The 14,791-nt window shown below is 35.3% G+C and overlaps 3 protein-coding genes across 3 annotated transcripts; 1 reads left to right on the top strand and 2 right to left on the bottom strand.

Annotated features, from left to right (window-relative positions):
* Positions 1–913: 913 nt before the first annotated feature.
* Positions 914–3,088, bottom strand: LOC100243740 (basic leucine zipper 61). Its single transcript, XM_002275876.4, has 4 exons — positions 2,372–3,088; positions 2,178–2,268; positions 1,944–2,070; positions 914–1,772 (listed from the first exon to the last, which is right to left on the bottom strand). The coding sequence occupies exons 1-4, from the start codon at positions 2,896–2,898 to the stop codon at positions 1,630–1,632; spliced, it is 888 nt and encodes a 295-aa protein (XP_002275912.1). The 5' UTR covers positions 2,899–3,088; the 3' UTR covers positions 914–1,629.
* Positions 3,089–7,130: 4,042 nt separating this feature from the next.
* On the top strand, positions 7,131–8,874 carry LOC100248881 (zingipain-2). The gene is made up of 2 exons (XM_002275855.4): positions 7,131–7,690; positions 8,127–8,874. Exons 1-2 carry the CDS (start codon positions 7,240–7,242, stop codon positions 8,750–8,752), a joined length of 1,077 nt encoding a protein of 358 aa, XP_002275891.1. The 5' UTR covers positions 7,131–7,239; the 3' UTR covers positions 8,753–8,874.
* A 2,599-nt stretch (positions 8,875–11,473) lies between these two features.
* Positions 11,474–12,956, bottom strand: LOC100259255 (pentatricopeptide repeat-containing protein At1g06270). Its single transcript, XM_019223237.2, has one exon. It carries the CDS (start codon positions 12,954–12,956, stop codon positions 11,925–11,927), a length of 1,032 nt encoding a protein of 343 aa, XP_019078782.1. The 3' UTR covers positions 11,474–11,924.
* Positions 12,957–14,791: the final 1,835 nt, after the last annotated feature.

Here is a 14,791-nt window from a genome sequence, read left to right on the forward strand (position 1 = left end):
AACTTCCTAGATGTTAACGGCATAGGATTTTGAAAGATTCTATATTACCATCTTAAAAATTACAATTGTCATTTTATAGCTGCTTAACCATTACCATTTTTTAAATAATTAGTAAGAATAATTTTCATGAAATATCCTTCAAGATGCTTGATGTGGGGATTATAACAAAGAAGAAAAAGGATTGTCTTATTTAATGAAGAGGGAATCAAATAGATGCAATCTACAAGAAAAGTTAAGACCTTAACAAATTTCCTTATTAATTTAAGACAATTTTGCATTGAGGAAAAATTAGAATCTTTTCATAGGATCCACTTTTCAATATTTGTCCAACTATCATTACCAAATATCACATTAATGGTCCACAAAAGCCTGCTTCTCATCTCCTTTTGTCGAAAGTGACTTAAAGTTCTCTTAAACCCCATACTTCCTCTTTGCTCTTCCTATGGCCCTCTAATTAGGTAGGAAAATTGCTTTTTTTTTCCCCTTTTGTTTGTAGTATAAAAAAAATAAAAAGAATAAAAACCCTCAAGATTACAACTTTTTAAGGCACTTACACATTCGTAATACCAAAATAAATAATTGTTAGATTGAATATTAACCCGTTCATTTGAAAATCGATTGAAGCCCAATAATGATATATTGGAATTTTCATGATATTGAACATCACATCTCCTTGATATGACTGATCCTCGAGTTTAAAAATAACATTATTACACCCTAATTCGAGTCTTTAAACTATTTTAGAAAAAGAAAATAATATTAGGTATGAATTTAGTAATAAAAATAATGATAAATACAAGCATAAAATTAGCATTTTTCTTGATTTTGTATCACATTGAAATATGTATAACACATGGAAATGATGATGAACCTAATCATAAAAAAATTTCTATATTTACAACCAAAAATCATATGAGCAGGAACCCAATTTTCACAAATTTTCACTATTTACAACCACAAATCATATTTACATTTTTTTTTTCTTGGAGGGTAATGAAACAAATCGAATTATTACAACCAGGAAAGACACTGAAAAGGGTACAACAATGAGACATTAAAGTATGAGACAGCCCTGACAACCCCTCCTTTCATACATCCCAATACAAAACCCACCCACTATTCACTGACCTCCACCATATAATTCAATAAAAATTAAAAACTAAACCCACCCAAAAAAAAAAAAATGTTAATCCATACAAAGCCCTAAAACAATCACCACCAACCAGAACCATCCCTCCCTCCCTCCCTTCCCCCTCCCTAATTAGGACAATCTTCTCATCATTCTAAGCATTTTTTTTTTCCTTCTAAGTATAGTGGTGCATGTGTCCTTTTCTTGCCCTCCAATCATGTGATTTTGATGGGGTCCAACCTTGAGGGGAACATATCATGTGAATTCACAGGTCATCTGCAGAAACCACCACAGCCTCTCAATCCCTAGCTAGCCCCCTTGCCCTAGTCAATTTCTCTATGGTTTCCATCTTTGCATTGAAAAAAAAAATTGAGTACAACCCGCTCAATCTTTTTTTCTTTCTTTCTTTTCGAATTCATGGTACACAACCCTTTTCTGGTTTTTTTTCGTTAATGTCGACGTGATAAAATCTAATCTATGACTTCCTCGGAGGAAAAGGGTCAATGGTTTAGAACATCCTCCTCCTTAAAATCCTTAACATCGGAGGCCGTGGGTGGCGCCGCGTTCTCCGTAGTCTTGAGGTTCTGCTGGTGATAGACTTGCCTTAGTCTCTCTATTTCCCTCTTCAACGCATCTTGATGGGCTGCAATTTGGATTCAAAATCACGGGGTTCAATCAATCAGACAGAAATATCATCGAGATAATTTCACTTTCGTGGGACATCCAAATTATATCCACTACTTTTTGCTTAAATTGAGAAGTAATTAATCTTGCTTAAGTAAATATAATTAAGCCTCAAAAGCACTTATCTCACCATCTTTGAAAATCTTATCTTGAGCCAGAGCCGCGATTCTTTGCTTGAGAGCGCTGTTGTCGACGTTTAGAAGCAACCGCTGATGGTCCAGAAACGCCACCCGCGGCGACAACACCGAGACTTCGGTCTTCATTAAGCAATAATTCACAGAAAGAAGAAGAAAAAAATGTTTAGAGCCAAACCATGCAATAAGCTTCATAATTTTGAAAACTTAAAGACGAAGAATTCACATACTTGTAATGAGGTGACGCTGCGTTCCAGCTCTGATATGTATTGTAGCTTCCTAACTCGTGATCTTTGCGCGGATTGCCTGTTTGCCAGAATTCTGATGGAAAGAAGATGGAAAATGAGATATTACTTTTGGGTACATTATCATAAGAAAACAAGTATTAGAATTGAGTAGACGAGAAAAGGAAGGAAAATCCAACCTTTTCACTCTTTTGGGGTCTACGATCCGATCATTGGAGGTGGTCATTGAAGGTTGTGGTGGGGTTTGTGACTCCAATTTGCAAGAGCTTTGCACCTCCTCCGATTCGTTCTTGAGCTGCTGCTGCTGCTGTTGCTGCTCAATTGTTGTAGTTTTCTCTTCATTAAAGCTGTAATGGTCGGAAGGCGTGGAGGGGTTGGAGGAGGAGATGGTGGGGGCCATGGCGTCGGTGAACATGGACATGAACTGCTCGTCGTCGAATTGATCAAACTCATTGCCAGCCCCCGGCGGCCGGGGGGCCGCCCCCGAGTTGCGGCAATCGTCCGGGGCCTCGAAGAAGGCAATGGAGTCGCTGACGGATCTCCGGTGAGTGCCCCGCTTGGCGGAGGAGAAGTCGAGGAATTCATCGACCCAGGAGGGGTTCTGCGTGGCGGGAGGCGCCAAGTTCCCCATGGAAGGGATCTTCTGGTGAGGAAAACTAGGCCAGTTGGCAGCCATGGCTGGGACCTTTGGAGGCAGTTGCGCCATAACGTTAGAAGAAACAATGAACCCAAACTGTTCCAACCTTCAAACCAAAAACCAAAACCCTCTCAAACAATGGTTTTTATAGTTTGAAAAAACACTGGGAATGTTTCAAGGAAACAAAAGCCAGAAGAACATCATCATCATCATCAGCATCAGCATTACCCATAAGGGCATAACCTTCTTATTTTATTTTTATTAAATTATTATAATTTAAAAATAAATAAATAAATACGAATGTGATTTTTCTTGGATGTAAGAGGGTGGGGTCACATGGAGGGATTGAGACAGCTATCAACAGCTGTTAGGAGGTTGGGTCTCAACGGTATTACTGGAAAGTCGCAGTAGTTTAATAACTAGCGGAATCAGAGACCACGTGCCCTTGTGACCTTCCCTTTAGGCTTTATCCCCCCTCACTTATAAATAATACTCCTATTATTATTATTTTACATTCACATGTGTATGCCCCCTCCTTCATCTTTCATCCATCACCGTCTGATCCACTCACCATTCTTCATCACATCTCTATATTCAACCATCTCTTAATTATTGGCTTTAGCACATTGAAATGGGACGATGATGGAAATAAATGACCATATGTACCACATGGAAAAATGGGAATCAAAATCTAGTTTGTTGTATTCTACTTTTATTTTTTACGTGTAATTTCATGACCATCTCATGATTTAAATGGCTTATTGAATTTTTTATCTACCCACCTAACCCTCTCATTAATTATTTCTGCTGTAGTTCATATTTGTCTTATCCCGATCTACTTCATCTGGATTATACATATATAATTTAGTTTTTTTTTTTCCATTTTTCTAACATATTACCCATAAAAATAAATTATTAAAATTTGTATTTATATGAATATAATTAAAAATTTTCTTTAAAAGTTGCATGGAAATGATAAGTCTGAATTGATTTAAATAATCGATTGGCTTTGGGACAGATAATCCCAAAACCCATGATGATCATCTGATGTAAAGATTTGGGCACCATTGTGAATGTAGTAGGAATATAGGGGAGATGTACCCATTAAAGAATAAAAAGGAAAGAGGATAATAATAAGAAAAGTGGGAAGAGTTGGAGGTGTGGGATTTAGGGGCATGAGCTGTGAAGGGAAAGGAACTCCCAAAAAAAGAATTTTAAAATAAATAAAAAAAGGAAGGAAGATGGGCATGGCCATGTGAATTGTTTGCACGCTCTAAGTTAATCTTTGCTTTGTCCCCAAACCATACCCACATGTAGGGCATGTGTCCCTATTCCCCTCTCCATCACTGTTTCTTGCTGCCTTCCACCTTCCTCCCTTATCCTCCTTTCTTATTTCTTGTGTAAGGAAGCCACTAATCATCATCACCCGCAAACCTTTTATAATTATATACTTCTTCCGCGTTTCCCCATTACAAAGTGCTTACCAATTAAGCCTTGTCTTGATTCTTCATTAAGCCAAAATGTTGAAAATGAGAAGTATGTTATCTTTACAAGCTCTGCATTAATCACATGCAAAAGAAAAGACAAAAAAAAAAAAAAGGTTTAAAAATGGTTTTTGATTAATTTTATTAATTTTCGAGACCTCAAAAACTTGTTTTAAACTCGATAAACATATTTCAATGTATCTGAATAATTTTGTTTAAAGAGTTTTTAACTTAAAAGAAAAAAAGCTTAATATGTAAAATTGCTTCTTATAGAAATTAGTTTTTTGGCTTCTAATTTTAGTTTGTCAAAGTTAAGAAGTTACACCAAGTATAAGTATTTTATCTCTTTTAAGTGCTTGGCAATTAAGTAAGCATTTTGTTATCTAATTTATGACTTTGGTTAAGGTTTAGTCATACAACAAAACTCAATTATGTTTATAATTTTCTTATTCTATTCAAATTAGAATCCGTTCAGCCTCAACGCTATATCTGGATATCGGTAAGTATTAAAGAAAGAAAAAAAATTAAATTTATAAAATACAAATTTTAAGTAATTATATGAAAATAATTAACATTTCATACTACTTTTTAATGATACATGTATGACATTTGATTATCCTAAATATTATTTTTGACCAATGAGCACATAAAATGTGAATTATTTTTAGAGAATTCTTATTTTATAATTATTTTTATACAAATATACGAAAATACATTTCTTCCTAATTCAAATCTAATCACATGCTAACTTGGATTTTTATTATTATTATTATTATTATTTTTTGGCACATTGTATTATGATTCACATTCATTCTATTCATATTCACGAGTGGATTCTAGTAGGTGAAGGCAACACTCATTCCATGCTTTTTGCCGCTGCATGATGCATCAAGTACATTGTAAGAGGTCAAGCCAACACTTATTTGATTAATATTGATTTGAAAAACAATTATTTGAAGGACATGATATTCAAATTATTTCCGATTAGGGTTCCCAATTTTGTTTGAGCTTGCAGTTGATATAATTACAAGCACGTCCATTAACATGGGGTGGGGTCCTCTATACTAATTAACATGATTATGCCCATTTGGTTTTATTCAAATATTGAATTTATTTTTATGGCTAACTCTCCACAATAGGTAGAGTGGCTCTCTTCATAGATTGGGTGTCTTATTTTATAGAACTTAAAACTTAGAAGGATGTATTTTAAAACATTTGAAGGGGATTAAGGATGGCAATAAGGGGCGAGTTTGATTCATCACGTTAAATTTTTTAAAATTTGAAAAATCACTTATAATGTTGAAAAATCAATTACTTACAATACATTTAAAAAAAAAATACTTAATATCTGATTCTTCTAAATACTTTCGGAGAAAACACTTTTATTAATAATACTTCAAATAAAACATTGTCAAACGGATTTTTAGAATCTATTTAATAATGATTTTAGGAAGTATTTTTACTCTAAAAAGTATTTTTTAATAAAAATTAAATATTTGACAAAATTTAAGAAACACTTTTAAAAAATCTTTTACTTTAAAAGTGTTTTTAAATAAAAATTAGGCATTTGGAAAAATTTTAAAAACGCTTTTAAAAACATATGAAAAATCACTTATAGTATTGAAAAATTTCTTACAGTATTTTTTTAAAGAAACACTTGATAAATGATTCCCGTAAAAACACTTCTAAAGAAAACACTGTCAAACACACTTTTACTCAACTTTGAGATGAGTTTAGAATTTTATTTTTAAATTTGGGATAGAATTATATAATCAAACAAAAATGTAAGGGAAGAAAAAGTGGAAGAAAAGAAAAAATGAAAAAAAAAAAAAAAGATTTATCATCAATTAATTACCTTAATATCCTACTTTGAACTCTTTTTACTGATTTAACTTTTTTTATATAAAAATTAAATAATTTTAAAATATATAATTTTTTTTATTAATTTTAATTATATTTGATTTTCTTTCATATTTTTCATAGTAAAAACAAAATTAAGAAAATAATGTTTTTAATATTTTTTTATTCTTTCTTGAGTACTTTTCAGAAATCAATTTCTTCCTTACTTCTTTTCCTTCTCCTCCATGCAAGGGATTTTAAAATTTTTGGATCTTAGAAGAATGATCTAATGGTAAAAGTTATCATGGCACTGTTCCATTGTTGAAGGTACTGAATCTATCATGCAATGTGGCACAGCTCTATTATTCCATTCAATCGAATCGGACAAGACCATATACTATATAGGAGATGAGACAAAAGCTAATGACCCAACAGCCATATGTACGCAACACAAGATTTTTATCAGCAAATTCAACACACAGCGTCCTAGTTAACAAACTTGAATGGAATGGCTTCCTGCATTTTGTATTAAACTCTTTCGTGTTGGGTGCGTTCATCTGTCCATGACATTTGTGTGAGCATCATCCTGGTGAGATTTAGGAGTCCCAACCCGACCCAAAGTCAAGAATTCCAAACTGTGTTTGTGATACCCCATATCAGTTAGATGAAAAAGTTTTTGACTTATATAAATAACTGACTGTTCTTAATCGTGTAGACACCTTTTAAAGTCCCTAAAGTCTCCAGGCAAATAATATCTACGAGGGAGGAAGCAGGTAGAAAATCTAACAGAACAATCAACTCACCTGCACGTCTATTGCCCACAGCTGCAAAAGCCACGGAGGAAACGACATAAACCACAAACCAAAAATGAAACATAGAAGACTTCACGGACTGAAACTCACAAGCACAAAAAGCATGAGCAACATAAACGAAACAAGAAGCCTTAAGAGACTGAAAAGGATAAATAAGTACAGCAACATGTAGCTGATACAACCAATAGTTTATGTAAAATTTCTCATGCTCTAATCTGCATTAATAGTCACTCAGAGGCATAAGCTTTCATTCTCCATCTACATCCAAACTAACTATGAAGACATCTATGTTCTGCAGGAATGTTTACTTCGCTCTTCTAATTATGTGGACTGTTGGGGTATCTTGGAGTGCATTTTCTGAGGAACATGAGCCTATGGAGTCTGAAATGAGCGACATGGAGAAAAGGTATGAAAGGTGGCTGGTACAACATGGCCGAAGGTACAAGAACAGAGATGAATGGCAACGGCATTTTGGGATTTACCAATCCAATGTTCGGTTCATCAACTACATCAATGCTCAAAATTTCTCATTTACACTCACTGACAACCAATTTGCAGATATGACAAATGAAGAGTATAAAGCTCTCTACATGGGTCTTGGAACATCAGAGACCTCAAGGAAGAACCAAAGCAGCTTCAAACGTGAGAGAAGTAAGGTTTTGCCAATAAGTGTGGATTGGAGGAAAATGGGTGCTGTAACTCCAGTCAGGAATCAAGGGGAATGTGGTACAACTTTTTCCTTGGTTTTTAAAACCGAAGAATGACTTCTAGTTATCTATTTAACTCCACAACTAGATATTTGCTTAGGTTTCTAATTCAGATCCACCTAAATGACTTCAGGCCATTACAATTTTTCCTACAAGATGGTCTATCACCTGCTTCTGGGACAAGCTGGCCTTCTTGAGTTAGAAATAGATAACCAAACCCTTTACAAATGAAACCAGAAATATGCCATTGAGATCATTGGCGTAATCACTAGAAATGATTCTCCAATGAAGTTCAACTCCAAACACATTTTTAGGTGACAGAAGAAAGCCGAAATCCTAAGCTGAATATGATCTTAGACACTCCAGACTAGTTGAAATTTCAGTTATTGTTGTGGAAGTCTTAATGCTATGGTTTTACTTGAGGGAGATCTGATGGCACCTACCTTTTGATACAGGAAGTTGCTGGGCATTCTCTACTGTGGCAGCCGTGGAAGGCATCAACAAGATCAGAACAGGGAAATTGGTGTCTCTGTCCGAACAAGAGCTCTTAGACTGCGATATTGACAGTGGGAATGAAGGCTGCAATGGTGGATACATGGTGAACGCATTTAAATTCATAAAACAAAATGGCGGCATCACCACTGCAAGAAATTATCCTTACATAGGAGAACAAGGCATTTGTAACAAAGACAAAGCTGCAAACCATGTGGTGAAAATCAGTGGCTATGAGACAGTTCCTCCCAATAATGAGAAGATATTACAAGCTGCAGTAGCTAAACAACCTGTATCTGTTGCAATTGATGCTGGTGGTTATGAATTCCAGCTCTATTCCAAAGGGATCTTCAATGGCTTTTGTGGGAAGCAACTAAACCATGCAGTAACAGTAATTGGCTATGGAGAAGATAATGGTAAAAAATATTGGCTAGTGAAGAATTCATGGGGCACAGGTTGGGGGGAAGCTGGCTATGCAAGGATGATACGCGACTCCAGAGATGATGAAGGCATTTGTGGCATTGCCATGGAGGCCAGCTACCCCATCAAGGCCGTAAGTCTGGTAGGTGAAGCTGGTTCCTCCTCATAGTTATTTATGTAAAATAGAAGTAAAATATGAAAAGGGAATTGGATACAGACAAGCTTATCATAAGATCAAGTGTTATTTCTCAAGCAGATGATAAATAAATAAATAAATAATTGCTTGATAAACATTAGTTCTTTGATACACAATATTCACCTTTTTTCTTAATTTTCTTTTTACAATTCCTGCAAAACATTTTCTGATACAACATAAAAACTAGTAAATGAGGAGGAAAAGAATGCAAACATCAACCTTTCTTTCTGGTAGTACCTCTTAGCTATTATATATGTGATCATTAGAGTGGCAACTTGGTTATGGTTGGATCAATTTGACATTACCCTAGACCAACTCAATCATTTGCATTGGACTTTCTGACCCAGTATTGAAAAGGTAACATTGATGTGGCCGGAATGAAGTTCAGAGTCTTCAGGAAACAATTCACATAAGCCATTTTTGTTATGCTGGACAAGAGCTTGGGTAGGATATTTTTCATAATGTGTCGAGGATTAGATTGGATATGTGGGAAGAATAACTTATCCAATCTCTTTTTCTGTATCCCTTGTACATGGAATTTAGATATCTCATTGAAGATAGGGGATTTAGATATCTTTTGAAAAGACAGGATTTAGATGTTCATGAATTATAGATCTCATTAATTTCAAGCTCTCCCATTTATTTTGATCTCAAAAACACTGTTTTTATAGGGGCCATAAAATATGAATGTTAATATTCATCTTTGATATATTTTCTCCCAAAAGAACCTTAATTAGAGATGAAAGTGATTTTATTGAGGAAAAGAAAAAATCAATTGAGTTAGATTTTATTGAGACAATTTAAAAAAGGAAATGGTAAATTATCTATATATATTTGATTGGCTTAGGAGTAATGATACATTACCATATACATTAGGTTTCTGTTTCTATAATTTTTCAAGTTTGAGTTTCTTGAAACCTATAAATAAGGATATTTGATCTTAACCAAGACATTAATGAATGAATGATTAATAATATGAATTTTTATGCAAACCTTGAAATTTCCAATGATGAGAGTCCATTGTTTTTCTTCTGGGTGAGAGTACTAGGGCCTTAGTACTAAGGTCTTCTACCTTTTCTTCTTTATCTTTTCTTTTGCTACCTTTTATTTTCCTTTTTCTGTTGTCATAATTTTATTCCTTGCTCCTCTTTTTACATCCTAAAAGATTTAAGCCTTAGCCCACTTCATTTGCTTGTAAGGAACCACCATGGGGTTGTTGGTTGTCCTACACCAGTATGGTTACAACAATGTGTTGTAGTACAGAGATAGAAAGCTCCCAATACCATGTTAATTAGAACTATCTTGGTTATGTGACATTAAGTGAAAGACTCATGACTCTCTAACATTGGCTACGCCACTATGATACTTGCTGTTGATGTGTATTAGGTTGACAATTTTATTCCAATTCTTATTGAGTCTGATGCATCATACTTCCAAGGGTATTATCAGTTCCCATTCAACTTTGAGCTATTTCAAAGTTGATATTTCTTGAGGTATTTATGTATTTGGGATTATTGAAGTATAAGAAATGGCTACGAAAGATAAATGGGTGTTAATTTTGAAGAAAAGCATGAGAAACAAATTTTTGAACACGAATATGGGGTAAGGCATTCGAATATCAAGTAGGAGCAATCAAATGTTCTACAGGGCATTCAAACACTAAGTTCGGGAACATTCAAATGTTCCATACAATGTTCAAATGTTCCCTTCAGGTCATTCGAACATTGGACTTATTTTTTTGCGATTTTATTCTGTTGGACATTTTTGTAAAATTAACATTAGAATGGTTTTCCAAATCTATGCTCTAAGTTTTTGGTATAAATACTTAGATTCATTCCATTGAACATGATGCATAAGAGATTAGCCATCCCCTGTAGCCTCAATACTCCAACTCTTAACCTTTCAAAAGCAATCTAGAAAAATCTTTTTGACAATAAAAGGTATTCGATCCACTAGTCTCAGCATGGTGTTGAGATTTTTGCTAAGAAGCATAAGGTGCTGCATCGACAACATGAAGAAAGAGTGTAGGTGTTGAATGGTATAAAACTATGGTAAGTAGGTACATTCGAATCAGGTAAAGCTGTATTCGTTTGTTTCAGATTTAGAGGATTATTTGTGGTTGATCAACCATCCATAGTTTTTTATATCTATAGAGTTTCAGACAACTGAATAGGTGGGTATTCCACACTAAATCCTGTATTCAATGTAAGATTAATTATATTTGTGTGTGGGATTGATCAACTTTTACTGAGACAAAAATTATTAAATTGGAGATATCTCACTTCAAAAGTGCTTAGATGGGTTGAAGAGAGAAAATGGCAGAGATATTTGGTGAAGTGGATACAAAAAATTCCCAGACATCATATGTGGTGAATTTAAGAATTTTGGAATCAGGGGGACAAGGTCCTCTAACCAACTCATTGGAGGTAAATCGAGGGGTCTAATCCTTCCATAAACAATCTGGATTACCTTTGATTGGAAACTTAGAGTACTTGAACCAAACCATAGACAAAACATAAAAATGAATAATAAATAGTGACCAAATTCTTACTTGTAATGGTGGCAAGGTGCAAGCTTTAAGTCCCACCATTCCCAGCTGAATAGTTGGTTACACAAACTCCCTGATCGGTCAAAGACAAACCTGACAGAATAGCTTCACAAGAAGAATTAAAGGAAGTGACAATTACAAAGACCTGATGTAACAGAATAGTTATGAAGATGATAAAGAACAGAACAACCTGGAAGGCTGTGCAAACAAAAAAGAAAGAAAATCACCGGACATGCTAGCAAATGAGAAATCCTGGCTACGTGATCCCAAGCCAGCAATGTTCAACTCAAATTTCTGTATAATTGAGCAAATCTGACCCTTTTTTCTCCTACCAATTCATCATGTTGTTACAAATAGTATATAACAACAAAAAGAATACACAAAACTGTCTGTCAAGCTGTAATGGAATTTGGCAACAGATTCATCCCAACTCCCTCTTGACCAATTTATGGAAAAGCAGGCACCAGTAATCAATGACCTCAGACTACTGCAGAGCCAACTAAGGTTAGATCATCTTATAAATGAAGTCAGGATACCAATGTCTCCTAGTCATTGCAGTATGTATTCATTCCCTTCTCTCTTTGGAATGTTAAGGACTTAAGATCTCAAATCTGCAAATCTTTGCCTCACAGCCAAAGCAAGTTTCCACTCACCAAGATTAGCCAGCCCCTCAACTACCTTCTGTCTGACCCCAATATATGGAATAAATCCTCTTGCTGTCATCCCCATCACAACCTTTCCAGCCAAGACAAACTCATGACATGCCAAGCACCCCTCTAGCACCGACTCATAGCTTGCAAACCCAGCATTGAAATCCTCTCCCTCCAAAAACTCAATCATCTCAACTGCTTTCCAAATCTCTTTCTTTGCCCGCAAAGCTGCCACCAGATTCAACACTGTTCCTTGCCTTGGTGTCAATCCAATTTTTGCCACCATTTCCTTCATCAATTCTGTCGCATCGGTGGTCCTCCTCATTGCACACATTGCACCAATTACAGACCCATAACCCTCTAAATCAGGGATACATCCCACCTGACCCATGCTCTTCAAAACTATTACAGCTTCCACCAACTGATCAATAGCACAGAGGGATAAAATAAGGTAATTGCAGGTGCCACAATCAGGGTAATATCCAATTGATTGCATTTCTGATAGGATATTAGAGACAGAATGAGATTGTCGTCGTCGGCTAAGCCATGCAGAGGAGAGAAGAAGGTGGGTTTGGGGGACAGGAATGCAGCCAGAGCGAAGAGTACGTTGGAGAATTGCAAGAGCAAGAGGGAGGGGATTGGCGCTTTGGAGTGTAAAAGAGAGGAGGCAGGCATATGCAATCTGGGGGCGAGAGCGCGGTCTGAGAGGGATAAAGGATTGTAAAATTTCATCAACAACCTGGGTTCTGAGGTTCTGGGAGAAGGTAGAGAGGAATGAGAAGGGATTCGGGTTTAGGCAAGTTTCTTCTAAGGAGATGAGAAGGTCAGGAATTTTCTGGTAGGTTTTGGATTCAACTGCAGCTTTAATAGATTCTTCGAGTGTCTGTGATGAAGTGATTGAATGAATTGAAGAAATCTGGCGGAGAGAATAATGAAAATGAAAGAGAGATCTGCATAGTTTTGTTGCTCCAATTGCCATTTTTGAGTGTGTAAGACATTAATTTGCCAGTGAGCAAGCATGTATGTCAAAACATGGAACCTGCAGAGGTTTATATGCTTCCATAAAAGTTGGTAGCTGGAAAAAATGAACCAGAAACAATGGCATATGTTAAGCAATTACTTAGCAAAATGAATATTTTAATAAAAACATGTTATGATAGATCTAAAGATTTCCTGCAGAGTGACCATACATGTCAAGGAATATTATGGTCTTGGAAACTATTAGAATTTGAACGTAAGTGAAATTTAAAATTGTAGAAAGCTGCATCTCTGCACCTTTTAAGGACCACAAAAATCTGGTTGCCTCATTTCCTCAAGGTTAGAATTTGCAAGATATATTATTTGTATGGAAAGAAAATTTCCATAAGAAACACGCTTAACAAGAAGGAGAAGAAAAGAAAGAAAATGCCTATAAGCAATTCAGAAAAGAAAGTACAAACAAATAATAATAATAACCAACAAATGAAATAATGAGTTATTGAACAACTTCTTCCCTGCACTGAATCAAAATTAAAGATTATTGTCTTAATGCCACTACCCATGTCAAGCTAATCAACCAAAGGCCCCATGCTTAGAAGCTAGTCAATACTTGCATAGCCTACAGATTTTCAAGAATTTAGTATGCAACCTCCTTCTGAATTACAGATATAACAGAATCTGGAGATTTTTTTCTTCAAGAAGACTTTTGAAGCAGGTATAGAGATCACACACACACACACACAAGTATACAAAAAAAAAACTTAAATTGTGAAGTTCAGTAGGTGAAAAATAAAAACAAAAATGTTCAAAAGCCCCCAGAAAAAAGGTTCTCCATAGTTATTAAAAAAAAAAAAAAATCCCCTTCAAAGTGATCATCCTTTTTTCTTAAAAAAAAAATATATATATATGGTTCATTTAAAAGCTGAAATTTACATTGTCAAGAGAAAGATACACCATACATGTGTTCATTATAGATACAACAAAAATCAGACACAAAGTTCTTAGATCAAATCTTCCTGTAACGAAACAAATGTTGTTTAACTAGTTAATACATTTAGCCAACCTTTTAGCTCGCTGGTAAACATGCTTACAATAAATAAAAAAATAAAAATAAAAATAAAAAACCCTCAAGTCCTTGAAGTGATCTTTATAGAAGTTAGTTGAAACTGGAATGAAAAGGGTTTCTCAATTCCATTTTGTTTACTGCATCCAGCATACCAAAGGTGGAAGAGAGGGTAATGGGCAATAACAATGACAAGTTCTTATGCATCAGCTCAATAACTAGCATGTTAAAAATTTTGAGCGGATGCTACATTAATATATCATGCATCAAATGGTGGGTTTCAATTCTTTTTCTGAATAGTTGGCTCGTGCCCACTCCTTTCCCTCTCTGCCTTACTCGAAAACCCAGATGTCACAGAGGAAACGTATCGAACAGGTGATGCTCAACACATGAAACAGAAATCATACTATGATTCATAGCAAGAAAATGAACTTCAAAGAGAGTACCCTCATGGATTAGACCCAAATAGAATTGTGGATTCCTGGGTCTAGATTTGATTGCATGCCCAACGGTCTCTGAGGCTAAGAATAATGAGCACTTCCCAATTCAACTTTAGCCGAATCCTAACCTCCGATCTTTGGAACCAATAACATGGCTGGTTAGGAGTGTAAATGGCCTGGTCTGGGCAAAGGCCCTCATGGTTTTTGTTGGGCCCAAAGGTTTTGGGCCGAGCTTGGACCTATGGGTATGGGTGACATCTTGAAAAATACATTTTACACTCTGATTTCCCCGGATATTTATACAACGCAGAAGCCAATGACACTCCTCAATTA

The sequence above is a fragment of the Vitis vinifera genome, chromosome 12 (genome assembly GCF_030704535.1).
Source record: "Vitis vinifera cultivar Pinot Noir 40024 chromosome 12, ASM3070453v1".
Lineage (NCBI taxonomy): Eukaryota > Viridiplantae > Streptophyta > Magnoliopsida > Vitales > Vitaceae > Vitis > Vitis vinifera.

Bases quoted from the DNA above. Each gene is read 5' to 3' on its own strand.
- LOC100243740 (XM_002275876.4), bottom strand. From the start codon at position 2,898: ATGGCGCAACTGCCTCCAAAGGTCCCAGCCATGGCTGCCAACTGGCCT. The intron at 2,269-2,371 runs GTTGGATTTTCC...TCTTTCCATCAG, and splicing joins GACCCCAAAAGAGTGAAAAG to AATTCTGGCAAACAGGCAAT. The intron at 2,071-2,177 runs GTATGTGAATTC...TGCTTAATGAAG, and splicing joins GCAGCGTCACCTCATTACAA to ACCGAAGTCTCGGTGTTGTC.
- LOC100248881 (XM_002275855.4), top strand. From the start codon at position 7,240: ATGAAGACATCTATGTTCTGCAGGAATGTTTACTTCGCTCTTCTAATT. The intron at 7,691-8,126 runs GTACAACTTTTT...CTTTTGATACAG, and splicing joins CAGGAATCAAGGGGAATGTG to GAAGTTGCTGGGCATTCTCT.
- LOC100259255 (XM_019223237.2), bottom strand. From the start codon at position 12,956: ATGGCAATTGGAGCAACAAAACTATGCAGATCTCTCTTTCATTTTCAT.